General features: G+C 38.4%; 1 protein-coding gene across 1 annotated transcript; it reads left to right on the forward strand.

The window, feature by feature from the left end:
* The first annotated feature begins 1,249 nt into the window (after positions 1–1,249).
* cald1b (caldesmon 1b) lies at positions 1,250–18,242 on the forward strand. The gene is made up of 17 exons (XM_034685158.1): positions 1,250–1,390; positions 1,635–1,738; positions 4,925–5,050; positions 5,396–5,729; positions 5,884–6,324; positions 6,502–6,522; positions 6,649–6,684; positions 6,801–6,868; positions 8,299–8,545; positions 8,681–8,809; positions 10,421–10,464; positions 10,565–10,640; positions 11,281–11,412; positions 11,496–11,651; positions 14,168–14,239; positions 15,624–15,660; positions 17,397–18,242. The coding sequence occupies exons 2-17, from the start codon at positions 1,665–1,667 to the stop codon at positions 17,411–17,413; spliced, it is 2,010 nt and encodes a 669-aa protein (XP_034541049.1). The 5' UTR covers positions 1,250–1,390; positions 1,635–1,664; the 3' UTR covers positions 17,414–18,242.
* Positions 18,243–19,380: the final 1,138 nt, after the last annotated feature.

Genomic DNA, 19,380 nt, shown 5'->3' on the forward strand with positions numbered 1-19,380 from the left:
GATCCAAAATCAGGTTCATTCCATAACGCAATACCTTGTCAGAAAATACCCAATTTAAAATATGACATTAAACAAACATAAGCATGAAAACATAAAATATTTAAAAATCTAAGATAAAGAAAGAAAGAAAGTAAAATTAGTTACAAAACATCATTAAAACTCAGTTTATTAAGATAATCATTTTCCTATTTTCCAGAGAAGAAGCCATGTGTGTAATGGTTCTGCCCCTTTCCAAGAAAGCACTCAACTGGCATGTTACTTGTGTAGTGGCTGTTTTGGAGAAAGACCTCTTTTGACCCTTTCAAGTTTGCAGGCCTCTAAGACTGTATATGGTTCCCGTCATTGTACAAACTAAACTGTTATACCTCTCTGTTCCATTATGACTTGTTGCTCATTGTTGGTGGGCTCCCCCTCAGATCTTAAGTCGCAGATCTCTAAATACAGCGACGATGATGAATTGGCCCTCTTCATGACCTCGTATGATCAAGATAGCTGGGCTTAACTGCTTTGGGCTGATCGGGACATAAATGTATTACAAGTGAGTTGTATAATGGGAGGAGAAAAACAGCTCTCTGAAGTGTGCAATACATATAAAGAGAAATTAAAATGACTGAGCTCACATCATCACAACACCCAGCATTTGTTTCTATGTTGTTAGAAGACTGAGGCATGTCATGATATAAATTGTGTCCTGTTCCTCAATCTTTGGACTAATTTTTGAGTCTTGGCAAAATTTAGCTTGGATTTTACTCAACATGTTTACTACTTTGCTCATAAATCTACCATTAAAAAGGATTACAGAATATTTCATTTCACTGTGACAGAAGTTGTCATATCTTATTTGATTTTTTAAATGACAATCTTACTCTGAAATGTTTCTAAATACAGACACAAAATTTTCAACAAATGTCTTTCAGTTGGGTGGTTAGCCAAATAAGTGATACCACATATAACTCGACCAGTTAATAATGAAGGGTGTGTCTGTCTTATCTTCATAGGAGTGAGTTAAAATTGAAATAGCCATCTTGATTACACAAAGGTCAGAGATATTTGGGAAGAGCCAGGGGAAACCAGAAACAACAAACAACACAGAAGAGTAAAACAAGACAAACCAAGAGAAGCCATTTGGGAGAGTCTGAAGTCAGAGATCAGGGAGGGAAAGTGAGACGGAGGGAGTCAGGTTTGTGGAGGAGGAGGAGGGAGGCAGAAGGAGAAACTGAGGGGAGTGCAGAGGCAGGCTTTGCCTTTTCTGGTAGTTAAAGTGGATGAAGGAACAAGCAGGAATTCTTAGTGCTGCAGAAGGGCCGAGATATAAACCAGACTGTAGAGGTTGATATTTGAAGAGAGGGAGACGCTGCTGTTCATGGACTAAACTTCAGCTGCTGCAGAGGTATTATAAACCAACAAAGGATGTAAATGTTCTTTATGTTCCTGTCTGTGTCATGACGCTGTGTTAGGTGGTCTTATTATGGTTTATTGATGAAACTGTACTCTAAAATGTGCTATGTGCTGCAGCATTTAGAAGATTTTTCAAGCAGATTTATCTCTTAATGAAACAATGTTGATCAAGTATGTGAAAACTAATGGACTGACCATATTTGAAAATAACCTGTAATAACCTCTGGGTGTTTCAGTGAGAAAGTGAGGAGAATCTTTTGGGCATCATGGATGATGACTTTGACCGCCGCATGGAGCTGAGGAGGCAGAGGAGGGAGCAGATGCGCATTGAAACTGACACGTGAGCAATTCTTTTAAGAATATCTATCCATAAATGCAAAACACACTTACACACACATTCACCACATAAGGACATTCACGTTTAAATGCATGTTCAGTTTAGTAAAGAAAAAGAGGATGAATGGTGTAAATTGCATGATGCTAACGGGTATCCCGTCTATCCTTATTTGTGTTTAACCCTCCTGTTATGTTGTGGATCAAATTGACCCTTTTAAAAGTCTATCTTAGTCAATATATGCCTTCCAAACCAGCTAAATGCAGCATAAAAATCTGGGCAGCATGTGACAGAAGAGGTGTCTCGTTAATTTATCAACATCCCTCCATAAAAATAAAATTTCAAAATGTAAAATAAAATAAAATATAATAAAATCTATGTCATAAAAAACTATTGCATTTATATTTAGGGCTTTCCAATGTACATTAAAAAAGTTTTAACATTAATTTAAATGAAAAACGAGTGAGTTATCCTCATTGAACCATGATCTGTGAGAATTAAAGAACACCAATGGACTAAATCTTGATTTAAATGGTTAGTAATGGAGTTAAATATTAGATTAAAAATTTTTTTATTGTTTTTTTGGGGGGTTCTGACTCTTTTGGATAATTGAATATGCCCCGGGTCAAATTGACCCAGGAACATTATTGCTGTTCCAGAGAAAGGAACATAACAGGAGGGTTAACAGACTAACAAGTCAGACATGAATGCATCATATCTGATCATTAAGAGCTTACATTATCCCACTTTTGCTTTAAAGGCTACATGTGAAGTGTAACCCAAAGTTATAAAAGCCAGCTGTGTACCTTTGTTTATCCAAAAAGCCAAACTTGACTGTAAAGCTGTGCTCCATTTAAAAGATGTTCAAGATGTCTCTCCTTTGATCTTAAAACTCACTCCTCTAATGATCCACTGGTCATGACAACTCTTTGAGACAGATGCTCAGTGATTCTGGCTCACTGTGTGTTTTTGTGAATGTGTCATTCCTGTGCAGAGCAGAGTAGACAGGAGGACTTGGACTGCACTCAGGCGTTGGCGGTTTAATGACCTGCGCCGCCTTTTCAGCTCATCTGGGAGTCAGTCGGCTGTGCTGCTGTTTGGATTTGCCTCCTGCTCTCTGTCACCTCCATCTGTCTCTCTCTCTCTCTCTATGCACTTAGATAATACAAAAATACCAGTAAGAGGGATCACATGCAACAACAGAGAGACAAACTGTATATCATATTTCTGATACCAGTGTACCAGCTGGTGTCTACATCTCTGATTACTCTGTTGTGATCAGAAATAAATCCATCATACATCTTACAGCAGTAAATACTTACCTGAGAAGAATCTGTTCATTTCAACTGCTGAAAATGGTCCCATACAAACAGACCTTATACCACTATGACAAAGCTGATTTTTCTTTTGGCATTTTCATTGAATTTGTTGAAAATAGAGAAACTTTAACCTTTAAAGCACGGGCAGTGAACACACACTGAAGGTGTACTTCGCTGTGCAATAGATCAAATCCCTAGACGCGACTTTCTTCATGTTCTGAACTCACTGGCTGTCATATCTGAGGTCTGATCAGCACCACAGTGGAAAAATCAGGCATTCCTGGCAATTTTTCTCACAGTCATGCAGCCAGCCCTGCCAGCAGTGCCAACACACTGTCCTGCTTCTTTGAGCTTGGAATGTTTCGCCTGACAATTTAATTCTAGCTCGAGATGACTTCCTTTGAAACACTTGATTTTGTCTGCGTAATTCAGTTGATTTTTCTCATCTTAGCTCTAAATTCTTCTAAACGCTCTTCGTATTTCCCTCCACGTTTTTGTCACTTTACAGCCAAACACTGACTTTGGGTGGAGTAACATTAACTGAGTTACTTTTGTGAGATATGGGTTGTTAGTAGAAACCTGTGCCTGAGGATTTGTCAGATTTCCACCTTGCTTCAATCTTTGTTTATGTCTTAAAGACTGACATGAGCCCTATCATCTCTTTCCCTTACAGCATCTGTAAAAGATTGTGTTGCAGGTTCAGGGTGATCAGAAGAAAAATAAAACCCCTGCTCTAAATGAGCCATTTCTAACACTCTCTGGCTCTCATAAAGCCTAGTCGAGCTTGGAGAAATCCAGCTTTGTAGGCTCAAAAGTTTCCCAGTGGATGTACTCACAGTTTGAGATGAAGGTCAATGTCTATGGGAGTGAGTTGGGAGGATGGAAGCATGAGTGGATAGATAAACTGAGTCATCGTGATCTTTTCATTGTATCTTTTTCACCTTATCTTTGCCGATTCTGTCTCCATGTTTGTTTACATTTACGTCATGGGTGTCATTTCATTCAAGTTCCTTAACATCTCAGATAGAGATGCATGCAGGATATGTGTTTCTTATTGTTGTTTCTACATTGTTAACTTGTGAATTTTTGGATCGTACAACTATTTTTAGGTATTACAGTTAGAAAAACATCGTGCAGACTTTCGACTATAGTCACCGCAGAGAAAGTCATGTTTCCAGCACCATTTACTTGTTGCCAGTGTTGTGGAAAAACCACTTGCCGAAGTGTTATGAAACTTGGTGGAAGGGTGTATCATGAGCCAAAGGAGAACCTGTTGGACATTAATGCAGACCACTCACAGTCATTAATAATTCTTAAAGTTTAGAACATTGGTTGCAGTAGCAGATTTCAAAGTCAGCCTTTGTAGAGGTCTGCACTCTCCAAATGCATGTTTAATTATCAACTCTTTTTGCTTTCCTGGTGAAACACTGAATACTAATAATAACAATAAGTTAATTGGGTGTATTTGACCCTTTTGGTATTCTTCACAACTGGTACAAATAGTTACAAGCAGATCTCATAATATTGGATGTTTGCACTGCCTTTGAATAAAACTAGCACTCATGACTCCAGAAGTGACTGTAGTGTAGTCATTCATATTGAATTGAAACTGTCAAAACCATATTTTCACACGTTGGTTCACATTGGGCCTCCAACCTGAAAGTTGCACTTTAAATTTGATCTACTGTGTTTGATGTCCATTTTGGGAACATTTGTTGGATCTAACTGAAATGAATTTGTCAATGTGAATTTCTCAAAACTTGTTCATAAGCTGTTGGACAACACTTCATTCAATTTTTTTGTTCTATTGTTTCAATGGCTGCCTCAGGTTGGAGTACATGTACCTACTTTATCTGTATGTCTGATATTTCAGCGTCGGTTCTCCCAATGATGATGATGAAGAGGAGGCTCGAGAGCGAAGGCGACGTGCGAGGGAGGAGAGGAAGAAGATGAAGGACATAGAGGAGCCTGGATCCACTGACGTGATTGATACTAACAGGTACAGAGTAACGTCTCAAGTCTCAGGTGTTTTACACTGGGATGTAGGACCAACCAGGGAAACAAGAGTCAAGGAGATTCATAAGACAGCCTGTTGACTGTGGGGCTAACAGTTCAGACCAATGACTGTGTCTGGAATGGACAATCCGGCTTCAGTTCTGCCCATGTGAGATGTGAAGCCAACTATCTGTGACATATTTTGCTGGTGGGGCCGGCAGACATGATCGAGTGGCTGGACTGATGGCACACCTCGACGTAGATGATGAATAAAAAAGGGTTAGACAATATTGATAGACAATGCAATAACTTTTAATACATGCCCATCTGTGATTTTATTTGCTTACAGTGTGACAGAGACCGACTCGTCCACCACAACCAGCGCCGGAGGTGAAGATGACGACCAGGTACTTCTGGACCGGCTCGCCAAAAGAGAGGAGCGCAGGCAGAAGAGAATGCAGGAGGCCGTGGAGAGACAGAAGGAGCTTGACCCCACGATCAGCACCACCAACGGTACAGACGACATGCAGGAGGAACAGACTGCCGATCGCAGCAGCAGCAGACAGGAACATACAGAGGAAGAGGAGAAGAAGGAGGAGGAGGAACCAGTCCAGGAGGAGGTGGCAGAAATAGATTCAAACTCCTGGAGGAAAGACGAGGAGGAGAGAAAGGAAGATGAGAAGGTAAAGTGAAAGATGTGTGAAGATTTGTATATGAAAACAGTTTGAATCAGTAAACCGTGAACACAGAAATCCAGATATTAAAGCTTATTTTAGAATTCTGTTGAATTTTCTGAATAAATTACCAAAAAGTGACCAAATATCTCACTTTTTTAAGGAGGAGATAGAGGAGAAGACTGCAGCAACAGAAGAAGATGTTGAGCAAGATGCTGAAGAGAAAGATGTGCCTGATGTTGACGAGGAGGAAGAGAGAAGGAAGAGAGAAGAGGAGGAAAATCAACAAAAGGAGATGGAAGAAAAGCAGAGGCTAGAAGAAGAGGAAAGGCAAAAAAGGGAAATGGAAGAAAAACTGAAGAAAGAGGAAGAAGAAAGGCAGCTAAAGGAGGAGGAGGAAAGAAAGAGAGGGGAAGAGGAAGAAAACCAACAAAAAGAAATGGATGAGAGGCTGAGAAAAGAGGAACAGGAAAAACAGGAACAGGACATGGAAGAGAAACTGAAGCGAGAAGAAGCAGAAAGACAGAAAAGGGAGATGGAGGAGGAGAAGAAGAAGAAAGAAAAGGAAGAGAAACGAAGAAGAGAAGTGGAAGAGAAGAAGAAAAAAGAGGAGGAAGAAAAGCAGAGGAAGAAAGAGCTAGAGGAGAAGAAGAAGAAAGAGGAGGAGGAGAGGCGGAAAAAGGAGATGGAAGCTAAAAAGAAGGATGAGGAGGAAAAGCGGAAAAAGGAGGCTGAAGAAAATAAGAAAAAGGAGGAAGAGGAGAAGCGTAAAAAGAAAGAGATGGAGAAGAAGAAAGAGGAGGTAGATTTGATTTACTTTGTCTGTAAAAAAGCCTGATGCACACGTTTGGATCTAACAAAGTTACACATGATATTCACGAGTTCCCAGGTTTTCATAAATGTGATATTCCTTTCCTCTTTTTTTAAGGAGGAGAAGCCAAAGAGATTTGGTTTGAAAGAAAAGGTACAAACAATTATCATCATGCAATATATTGAATGTATGCTCCTTACATATAGAAGATGAAGCATTTGTATGAAAAATATTCACTCTCTCACTATTTGCCTTTTATTTTCTGGAAGAATGAACCAGCCAAACCTGCCAGCGCTCTCTTTGAGAATAAACTGAAGAAAACAGAGAAGCCGTCAAGGTAGAGTTTACCAGACCTCTCACTCCCAAATGACACATGCATGAAGTTCAAATTTCATAAACTTTTTTGTAACAATGTCAGAGCACTACTATCATACTACCCATCATGTTAACGCTATATATAATAGGTCACCTTGCCATATAAGTTTTATATGTATTTTATCTTAACCCTCCTGTTATTTTCGTTTCTTAGGGACAGCAATAATGTTCGTGGGTCAATTTGACCCAGGGCATATTTAATGATCCAAAAGTGTCAGAACCCAAAAAAATCCCAATAAACATTTTTTAATCTCATCATTAACTCCATTACTAACCATTTGAATCAATATTTGGTGCATTGGTGTTCTTTAATTCTCACAGATTATGGTTCAATGAGGATAACTCACTCATTTTTTATTAAAATTCATGTTAAAACTTTTTTTTATAGTACATTGGACAGACTTAAATATAATTACAATAGTTTTACATGACTTAGATTTTTGTTAATTTTATTTGCATTTCATTATTATTATTTTTTTTGTTTATGAAGTGATGTTGATAAAATATTCTATATGTTGATTGCGCTAATTAAGCCAAGCAGAAGAAGTTTCATACCGAAAAAATACTTTTAACATTTTTCTAAAGAGTTTTTAACTTTAAAATGGATCAAATTGACCTGCAACATAACAGGAGGGTTAAATGCATATGTCAAAGGCATTATGTGTGTCTGTAGATCGACACCAAACTTAAGTCTGGACTGAAATATCTCAAATTTTAGATGAATTCTTGTGAGATTGATTTGAGACATTCATGCCCCTGTATGATCATTTCTATTCTCTGGATCCCCTGACCCTGATTGAATACAATGAACGAGTTTAACCTTCCCTTTGAAACATCAGTTAGCATCTGCTTTATGCAATAATTTTAACATTAATCCAAATTTTCCAGATAATCTTAAATTATTTGGATGTGCTACTCTGGGAAGACTTGTTGACACTGCACTCTAGGGCCAAACAAATTCACAGCTCCTTTCATCGCTTCTGTTGTAACTCTGACCCTCAAGTTCAGCGAAGACCATTGCCAGGGATTGGATTAGAATTGCTTTAAACTAGGCCTGTCTATTTTTCAATCCAAATTAATCGCATAATTTTTAACTCACGATTAATCAAAGTTTTTAATCTCTTCTAAATGTACCTTCAAGACTTTAAACTAAATTTTTGTGGTGATAAAATGTATATGTGTTATCATGTTATTATCCCATTAACTTTGGCATCCCTATTCATTTCCCCCAGGTGCTAAATTCTAAAAAGTATGGTTATCAAGTTAAATTAGTCTGATGCCATGTTTTTTTTCAAAGTTCTAGTTTGTTGAATACTTAGCATAATAGGATGATGGTACATGATGGTTTTATGATGTACTGGTCATTAAAATGTTTTAGTTATTTGTGAACAGGGACAATGTTCCCTCCACCAAGGCAGATGACGCGGAGCGACAGGAGGCCGAACGTAAACTGCAGGAGCTGAAGCGCCGACGAAACGACGCAGAGAGCGAGGAGATTGAGAAGATGAAGCAGAAGCAGCAGGGCGCAGAGGCTGAGCTGGAGGGGCTGAAGAAGAAGAGAGAGGAGAGGAGGAAGATCATGGAAGAGGAGGAGAGGCAGAAGAAACAGGAGATGGAGGAGAGGAAAGCCAAAGAACAGGTGAGAAAAGACTTGGGAGTGAAGATGTGGTTCACATGGACTTCATCATGCATCAAAGAGAAAATCCTACATGAAGAGGAATTTGTTTGTAACCCATGGAAAACATGTCGGATGACATTTTGCTTTGTGTAACAGGAGGAGAGGAAGAGGATGAAAGAGGAGATTGAGAAAAGGAGGGCAGAGGCTGCAGAGAAGAAGAAACAGATGGAAGAGGAGGTGTCTTCAAAACCGTCCTTTGCTATCAGTCCTAAAGGATCGGCAAAGGTACGTCTTGGAGTAAAGGCGCAAATATCTGAAGGTTGTTCTCCAGCATGAAGAAAAGATTGATCTCCTACATTTGTTTATGACATATTTTCTGGCTTAACTCCATCGGTGTTTAATCATGTAGACTTGTTGAGTTTTACCAACCAAGGTTTTTCTTTTTCAAAAGTTTGACCCTGACTGCTCATGCCTTAGAGTTCATGGATGAAAGCAGTTGTGATCAGATTCTGTTTGATTGTACTTGGGTTGAGGTGGGAATCTTAATTGGTTTTCTAAAAACCTGGATGAATAAATCAAGCACCATCTTTATGGCTAGTTACCTCTTTGCACCACAAACACTTCCCCCAAAATCATCCACCTCCCCACACCCAACCTATCAATCTATCAATCTATCTATCTATCTATCTATCTATCTGTCTATCTATCTATCTATCTATCTATCTATCTATCTATCTATCTATCTAACTATCTATCTATCTATCTATCTATCTATCTATCTATCTATCTATCTATCTATCTATCTATCTATCTATCTATCTATCTATCTATCTACCTACCTACCTACCTACCTACCTACCTATCTATCTATCTATCTATCTATCTATCTATCTATCTATCTATCTATCTATCTATGGGCAAGTGAAAAAGTGTCTCGTATTTCATTGTATTGCAATACTGAAATGAAAAAATGAAGACAGCATGATGCTTAGATGTTACTGGTAAATGTGTCAGAACAAGAAGCGTTATCCTCAACACAGAATGCATTTAGTCAGCTTAGCTTAGGGCTTAGTCAGCCCAAAAACTGATGGTTAGAACAGCTCTTCTGTAGGACTTTGTAAAATTAGCCTTAATCACTTTTTCCATTAAAGGTCAGGTAGGATTTTGGGCCTAATTTTGTTGTTTGTTTGATAATTTCCATGGTTAATGTCAATGTATTGTTAGTTGAAAAGAACTGGGAAAAAAAGCAAAAGCAAAGGTCAGCTGGTGCCTGTGCTTTGGTCAAATATGGTTATCAAAAAGAACGATGCCTGGGTAATTTTGTTGATGGAGTATTTTTGGAGGAATGTTGAGAATGTTTTGTGTATAATTCATTTTGATCAGCAGTAATCGGTGTGTGTATGTGGACGTATTTTATTACTCAGGTTGTAGGGACTCACTTTCCTCTTCAGGGGTAATATGAAAAAGTGACATGTTTAGGGGGGTGACTTGGTTTAAGGTTAGGGTAAAGCTTAAATTAAGACTGGAGAGTCACGGCTAAGATAAAGATTAGATTAAGTCTCCATGCAATAGATGCATGGCGAGATAATGTCCTCTGGAGTCAAGCAAACAAGAATGTGTGTGTGAGCTGTGTACGTTTTTTATGCTTGTGTGTGTGCGCGCGTGTGTGTGTGTGTGTGTGTGGGTGGGTCCTGGCTGCCAGACAAACAGCTCTCCAGTTATGTCTCTGGGACGAACCCACACAGTGTTCAGGACACAGAGACCTTTTGGTCTGTCTCCCAGTGAAGTTGTCTATGACATAAGAAGGAAGTTGGGACACTTTGACCATGTCAGATTTTAATTGTGGAAGTCAATGCCTGGTGACATAATCTTAAAATATGTCACTGCTTTGTACAGATTGGGGAGAAGGCAGAATTCTTAACCAAATCAGCCCAGAAAAGGTGAGCCACGCAAGGTGTTTTAGTGTGAACAAATTATAGTCTTACCAACAGTCTTGATGAGCCTTACTAATGTCTCATGTGTTGTGCAATCACACAGCAGCACACCCAGAGCGTTTCACACTCCAATGGTGTCCAAGATAGGAAACAGAATGGACCAGTACGCTTCTGCCATCCAGGTGAGTATCAACAAATCTTCTCAGTTTTATCAGTGGCAAGCTTAAATAATCAGATCCCCAATTGCAAGGAGATATCAATACAATGAAGTAGAAATACTCATCACACGCATGAGTCCTGCATTTAAAATCCTTATTAAGATAAAGAAAGGGTGTTATCAACAAAAAACCTTAAAAGTGAGAAAATACAGACACTTAATTTTAGCTAAAATGTGGTCATATTATTAATATACTGATGTCAAATTCTGCCTAAGTAACATTACAGGTCTAGGTAGGTGTATTTCTAACTACTAGTTTTAAGAATAAATCGTGAATAAAGAGGATATATGGAAAAAAAAAGAGTTCTTTAACAAACTTTTTGGATAATTTTTTCTTAACATGACAAGAGGAAGACTTTTCCCATAGGAGCTATTAATCCCAATCAATTTAAAACCAGACTTTTAACCTTAACACTGCATTTGTATTATGATCATATCATATTGCAGTAATGTTAAGTATGAATTTGGTAAATACATGGTACCTTAAGCTGTGCTCAAAGTGCCTAAAATATGATTATAATGGATGTTGCTTTCCACCAGTAATCCTCAGTCAATGCAGCAAAGTTATTGCCCTTGAAAAAAATTAATCCATCCTCTATTTCCAGGGAAACAAAGAAGCCAAATCCCCCAAGTCTCTGATGGCAGATATTCCTACAGGAGGCACGCGGGGCATCAAGAGCATGTGGGAGAAAGGAAATGTCGGCAGCTCCTCTGAGAGTCCAACCCCTGCCAACAAGGTAGAGAGGACGAGTGAAAGAGGCAAGGATAGAGAGAGATCTACTGATACAAAGTTGAGCATCTGATATATGTCTTTTCCCAGGATGTAGCTGGTATAAAAGGGGGCGTGACTGGACGTGTCAACAGTTGGATGGCAAAGCCTGCAGAGGCGGAGAAGCCAGCAGCACCTTCACCTTCACCTGCACCTGCACCAGCAGCAGCACCGGCACCAGCGGCAGCATCACCAGCAAAGCCAGCAGTAAGGCCTGACAAATCCCTGTCTTCATCACACACACATTATTGTAAAAGAGACACCGGTGTTACGTGAATGAAGTAATCCTTTGATATTCTGTTCACGCTAATGTGCTCACTTGCACATCAACATGCCACTCTTTTGTTGGCTGCAGCCTTATTATCAGAGCTCTGTGTGTGAACCAAGTCGCTTTCTGGACTGTAGTGACACCACATGGACAGCTTACTTAACATCACCTCTTTGTTTTTCTGTTTTTATGTGATTTAAAAGATTTTAAATTCATTTTAACAGTAAGCATAAACATGGAAAATCATTGGATGGAAGAAAAACATTATCCTCATTGTTTCAGACAACTGTCCACTCAGAGAGCAGTAGGTAGTTGTAATGTGTCAAGAGGCTAAATACCAACATACTTCCATGCACAGCCATTTCCACACCCCTCTGTACACCCATCAATCACTTTGTCAGTATTCATGGATTGTATTACAGTACATGCAGGGTATACAATACTTTTTAAGATAGACTCAATTAAAGCTCCTTGCGTTTTTTTTTTTTTTTTGCTGTTTATGACCGACTAAAATGACGATTAATGCTTTTTTATGAACTATCAAACCATCAAAATTTGACTTTTTTTGTATTATTTATTATATTGCATGAAACTACTAGTGCACGGTAGGTGTCATGTAAAAAAAAAAGGTTAATGGCATGCTGTAGAAGAAGAATTTTGTTTAATTTAGTCCTCAAAGATCCTCAAATAGTGATACGTTTGGATGTTAACAGCTAGCAAGATGAGAATTTTGGTTTAACATTTTTTTTTACAAATGTAGAGAACAAGATCAGGTAAGAAATAAAAGTGTTTTTTTGGCCACAGGGGGCGCTAAAACCATGACAGAGCGGAAGTGCCTCACAGGAGCTTTAAAGCAAAAAAATAAATACAAAATTACAATTTCACTCTCACAAAATATATATATATTTACATTTTTTGCAATTATGACAGAGTAACGAACAGATAAACACACTTAAGTAGTTTTGTACATGTAACAACTGAAAAGGACAAATAAATAACTTAATAGATAGCGAAGAACAAAAAACTAATTAAGTCAGAAGTAATTTGCACATACAACAATGAGATAATAACCATGAGAAGAAAGAGAAACATAAATGAAAATATATTACTAAAGTACAAACAGACAAACAAACAAACAAATAGACAAACAAAAACCCTGATGACCAGTCCCTCCCATCTCAAGACAAGGGCCATACAACATATTTAAAGCCAAATTCTGGCAAGAGTATCAAGATGATCATTTCCAGGGATGTTCTGAAGCAACCCATTTCCTTGTGGTTTTAGTTGAATTTAAATTCTGACTAGTTCACCAGTTTAAAGGTAAGAAAAAACTCAGACAATGGTCAGAATTCAGCACAAGTTATTGAACAAGACAAAACATTGGATCTTCTGCAGATAAATGATGCCAAATTGGTTCCCTGAGTTGGGCTAACACTAGCAGAGCGAGCACGGCCAGTCATCAGTCCTCCTTAGTGGCCACAATGCTGACATTCCTGGCTAGTGTTGGATAGCTGCGCTATACAGCCTAGTCACAACATATGAGCAGCATTTCAGTTTTACTACTACAAAAAAAATACAAAAAATGTGTTTAGCCGATTTGTAATTCTCATGTTGACCAGCAAGGGTGAGGACATGAGTCAACTTCCCCAGTCAGGTCCCTTCACAATTTCACAAACAAATGTATAAAACACTCTTCTTTCCTCTTAAAACTGACGGAAACAAGGACATTGAATAATGAATTAGCTTTATCTATTTTCAGAATAAGAGAGGTCATATTTAACTTGGTCCTTAATACATACTGTGTCCTTTTCTTAAAGAAGGACACCAGCTGCTGTTACTCACTGCTCTTCTGAAGACATTGCACAATGTCTGCACGCTGCAGTGCTGCTAGGTGACATGTGACATTGTTCTACAGTGAAATTCATGAGCCAGATATCTTTAGTGTCAAACGTCTTGGCCAGAGCTGCAGTAATAACTTCACCCTTTCTCATACGGCAACAACTCCCCCTGATGGGATGAAGCTGTACAACAGTCTGCTGCCTGTGTATATTCTGTATTCTCTTTTGTATTAGTTTAAATCTCTTTTCTTTCTGTCTTTCCACCCTGCTATTGCTCTTCTTTGTCAGTTTTCTTCCCTCAAACCTTTCCTGCTGTCTACTCTTCAAACTGATAAAGGTATCACTTTGCACCAATTTTTCACCACACTTGTCTCTAACAATCAAAAGCAACATCAACTCATTTTCTGATGTGCTATACTTAAATGCAACCTCAAAGTTCCTCTACTTAACTTTGGTATTTCTATTTTTGTTTTCTACTTTATGCCTTATACTTCAAAACTTTCATCTGAAGCAGAATATTTCTTAATATATGTGTAGGCACCTCAGTGAATGATCAGAGTGCAACTTCCTACATTGTTTGGTACTGATGGGATCATGTTGGACTTTATCTGATGCAGGATACAAAACCAGGTGACATGGGTAACAAACGTGGCATGTGGGAAACCAAGAAGGGCTCTACACCTGGGAAGGTAATGCACACAAACACATACTGTCGTCTGTAAAAGAGGAGAGATATTGTCTTTAAGGCTGTATTGTGACATGGTCCTGTTTGTTTCTTTGTACTGTTCAGTTTACCAGATAAACAGGTGCAAGAGGTAATTGGTGGAAACAACACTTGATGCATGTTTCACCAGCATGGAGTGATTTGATCCTTGTGGTGTTAGCACGGTTTATTGGCATTAAAGCACGTGTGTGTGTGTGTGTGTGTGTGTGTGTGTGTGTGTGTGTGTGTGTGTGTGTGTGTGTGTGTGTGTGTGTGTGTGTGTGTGTGTGTGTGTGCGTGTTTGGTGTTGCCAGATCAGCAAGTTTTCACAAATTTGGGACACTCTTTCTTTAATTGGGAATGTTTGCATTGTTTTGAATAGGTTGTGATGACTAAGATATATTATGGACTATTTGTACCAGTTTGATCCAATTAACCCAATCCCCTCGGGTGCACTCCTTATTAGGGGTGTGTGATACAACAATAAATAATAACTGAATATTTGGGGGGATTTTCTCAATAACTATTTTGCTTTACTCAAAAAAAAAAGTGTAACAGCCCGCTCTTGTTAATAGTATATTAGTTGTTGTTAATGGTATAAATAAATAAAACCTATGGAAGAAAACAGGTCTTATTTATCAACAGATAATTGAGTCATCCAAGTAAAGAAGTATGTCGCTTTAAGACATTCACCTTTTGAGCAACATCCGTCCGTTGGAAGCCAAACCACCTCCATGCACTTGAGGATGATTCACGTCTGGCATTTAAATCTATTCCAAGGCTGGTGGTGTTTGTGTTTTTTTCTTCTAGCGGGTTTTGTTCACTCATTTTTGACTCAGGCAGGTAGCTACACCAGCTTAGCTTGTAGTCCGTCTCACTAGACTTGAACATTTTCAGTGAATGTGTGTGGACTCTCAAGGCCTGTTTTGATTTTTGTTTTGCAAAGTGAGAGATATTCTCAATATTGTCATTTCCCACTTCACTAAAAAACTATTAAGATGTTATTTTAGATGATATTGCAGACCCTGTCTTATTATTCATATACAGAGTCATGGCTCCAAAGCATACTCCACCAAAATTATATCTTTTAACTCCTAATTTATTATCATCCCAATGCCTTTTTCAAAATGTGTAAGTATTACCGATCGGTATAACCGAACTAATCAACAAGAATATTTTTGATATGGTAGGTCAATTATTTATACATATGAGATAAACCTGATATATTAATTAGGGACTGTTGTATTATTTTTTATTTCTTTATATAAATAAAAGGAGGCCAATATTCATATATTCTTTATTGAATCATAATTATTTTTCCTCTTTGTTGCATTTCTTTGTCTCTCCTGTCTTTTTCTTCTTGGTTCCAGTTGGCAGCTGGACTCAAGAGCAAGTTTAACACCAATGGTAAGTCTCTTAAGTTTCTGTAATTAGTGGTTGAATGTACCCCAGGGTCATTCTGTTGTTTTTCTGTTTCTATACTGGAGTATTTTCCATAAGCTGTAAATATTGTGCTATGTATCCCATGTGAGCTAACAGTGATACAAGTTAAACTGGAGTTTAAACCATGACAAACTACAACAAAGAAAGGCTGCATACATTTAAATTTGATACTTTAAAACAGATGGTGTGACATTTTGCTTTCTTGTTAAATATTAGACAAAAGATTAGTATTACTCTGTTTGAAAGACATGAGGCTAACCCCCATCATTGGTGATGTAGTTCATTCAAAAACCAGAGACTTAATAATCATGTTTCTTTTCTGAGGGTCTTGAGTGTTTTTAATCTCAGCTGGGGTTAGTGACTTCCATGAGGCTTTGCTGATTACGTTACAACCACGTGATGATTCCAAGCCACAACTAACTTTTCCTAAGCTTGGATAAAGTGTCCCTACTTCAATATTACATTCACAGACATGAGAGTGACATCAATCCTTCTCGATAAAAAGGCATTTCCTCAAAATGACATTTTTTGGTATATTTTGCTGATTATGCCCGCACTACTCCAAATTCTCAAATCCAGTCGTTTTACTTGAGTGCGGAATCTCCAAACTGTGTTATTTCTACTTTTCCCAATTCACAGAGCGTAATGCCTCCTCCCAAATGTGCACATCCCACACATTAAACCAGGGTTTATCTTGATAAGTCCTGGGGGAAGCAGAGTTTAGCTGAGGTTTGTTTGCCCTTCAAAACATTCTGTGGACAAGGGGAGTAGCCTGTGATGGATTTATTACCCTCTGTGGACTCATAACCACCACAGCCCACCAACCTCCCTTTGTGCCAGACTAGCTGTTCACTGTAAATCAAATCTGCTGCTAGAGATTTTTGGCACGACACACCTCTGTAGGCACTGTGGTCTATATTTAAAAAAAACCCTCACCCTGACCTTGTTTCCCAGTATAAAGAACCTTGTAGACTCCTGGCATGGCTGTCGTGTCTTTGCGGTGCACTGTTCACCCACTGCCACCTGGGCCATCCAATGCCACGCAGGGTGTCGGAGAGCTGTTAGGCATACCACAGTGCAGCTGCTCGATTGTCACATTACAACCGACTGCTGGGGAGGATTACTAACAGTTTAAGAAGCAAATCTGTCCCGATCACCAGGCTTATTCACTCAGTACTGATGATAAAGAGCTAAAATCCATCCTGCAGGTTGTGGAGACGGTTTAAAAAAGGCATCAATCAGAGAAAGAAACAGTAATTACTTTCTGATGTTAGTATAGGAAAGCTGTTTTTCTTCTACCGACAGCGAGCCCCCCAAGCCTTGAGCTGTAGCGTGAACAATCGAAGTGGGAAAGTGTTTGTCGAGTGTCGGCTTCGAACTTAAATAGCAATCCTTGTTGGTAACCTCTCCACTTCTTCATCAAAAATAGACCACAGAGGAATGAAGTAAAGGGCAAATGACAAAGTAACAACTTTCAATCACACAGTGAAGTGTCCCGGCTTTGACTACAGTGTATATGTTATAAGATCCTGATCTCATGTGCAAACGTTACATACAGTATATACATAGCAAGGTACTCATGTGAAAGCTTTGATTAACAGCCCTGAGACTAAAATCTTTTAACACCTAATAAACCATGAGAAGTTATGTTTAATGATGGGTGCGTTGACTAAAAGATCTTTAATGTTTGTTTTCTTTAGCAGGCGTGAGACCCTAACTACTGACATCCTCTTTGAAATACAGCCTTACCTGACCAATCACACAGCTCTGCTACTGTATGTGCATCAATATCCCTTCAACATTGAGTGTTTTTGATGACGTTCTACCAGACTGAGAAAAAGACAGGGGACCAGGATCAGCAACTCGAAAGAATTCAAGCATCAAAGTCTTCCATATCTGTAGTGCTCACAAAAAGCCAAACATGTAACATCTAGTGAGGGTCTTCAGGACATAGTGCCATGTGTTAAATGCTTAGTTATGAAGTATATTTCTGTTTAATCAAGGTTAGTCTTTACAAATTTCTGTCTGTGGCTGTCAAGATGCATCAATGTTATGTTGTTTTCAAGCCAAGCTATGTGAGTATTGTCATCTAGGTATGCATGATCATGAGTGTTTACACAGGCTCTGCTTTTTTATTATGAAAGTTGCTATTTTGACTGCATGTGATGACTGAGGCTTTTTAATGTCCATCTCACAGCTATGATTGAATTATTACATTGGAGCGCCACTGATCTAGATGATGGATTATTAGTCTGTAAATACAGAGTGAATTCAAACGTTGGTACCACTTTCCAAAAAAGGTTTCCTCAGTGGAATCTCATGACTCCCTTAACTGATATGTTTTTAATGAGAGCAGGTTTTTGGGCTACTTCTGTTTTGGCTCTTAGTAAAATATCTCAACAAATTTTGGAAATTTCTAAATTTGGTAAAGATTTTCATGGTCCAAAGAGTGCGGTGGCCCTGAAGGACAAAATAAATTTACAAAATATGGAACACTTTTACAAAGTTGGAGACAAATTTATATTTTGGAAAACATATTTTCATTTTGGAAACTGAATTACATTAGCAAAACACTTTTACCAAGGCCAAAACAAATTTACATTTAAGAAAACAAATTTACATTTAAGGAAACAAATTTACAAAATCAAAAAAACACTTTTACAAAGCTGGAGACAATTTTACAAACGACGGAACACTTTTACCATTTCTGAAGCAAATTTACATTCATTTTTAACGGAAAGGGAATGTACCAAATACCGGAAGTGATCAGGGAGTGATCGAGGGAGGGGTCATTAAGTTTGATTGGATGTAGAGAAACCAATGGAGCGATGTTACACCAAGTGTAGGAACCCAAGTGGGGTTACGACGCTCGTAATTTTGTTTTATGAAATGTAAAAATGTTTTCCAAAATATAAATTTGTCTCCAACTTTTTGTAAAAGTGTTTCATCTTTTGTAAATTTGTGTTGTCCTTCAGTGCCACCGTAAAAGAGGATGAACCTTTTTATCTCAGGCCCTCAGCAAGTCCAAACTTCAACTTAACTAGCAGAATTATTCAAAATCTACTGCAACAATTGATGCATAACTTGTACTGACATTCATGATCCCCATAGGCTGAACTCTACTTACTTTGGTAATCCTGAGACTTTCCTCTGGTTTGATGGGTCGATCACTACAATCCTCAACTCACACGATCATGTTCCCCTAGGATTATATTATTGGTCAAAAGATAACCCCAAGATACCTTAAGTTGACATACCCATCATCCTCTTCTATACTTGTTGTTGCTGAAGGAAAAATGTAATGTTAAATGCTAATAAAAGTACCAAACAAAAAATGGTAAACATGTTGAGCATTCTACCAGCTAAATACACATGTTAGTGTTGATATTGTGAGCATGTTAGCATGCTGGCATTAGCAATTGGCTCAAACACTTTCTCACAGTCTAACTAGCATAGCAGTAGAATCTCATATTTGTTTACCCCTTCCTGCCAGGAAAGCTTCGCCGGGCATCTGGACCAAAGTCAATCTATATGTGCAAGTATCCACTGTTAGGCCTTTTCAGTGACCAAATGCCTTGCCAGCCATGCTCATTTATTACCAGTTTACAGTAACTTTGCAGTTTATTTGTATTGCAGCAGGGGTAATATGCACTCAGTTTTAAAAATGCCTGTAATTTACTTTAA

Source organism: Notolabrus celidotus, chromosome 6 (assembly GCF_009762535.1).
Source record: "Notolabrus celidotus isolate fNotCel1 chromosome 6, fNotCel1.pri, whole genome shotgun sequence".
Lineage (NCBI taxonomy): Eukaryota > Metazoa > Chordata > Actinopteri > Labriformes > Labridae > Notolabrus > Notolabrus celidotus.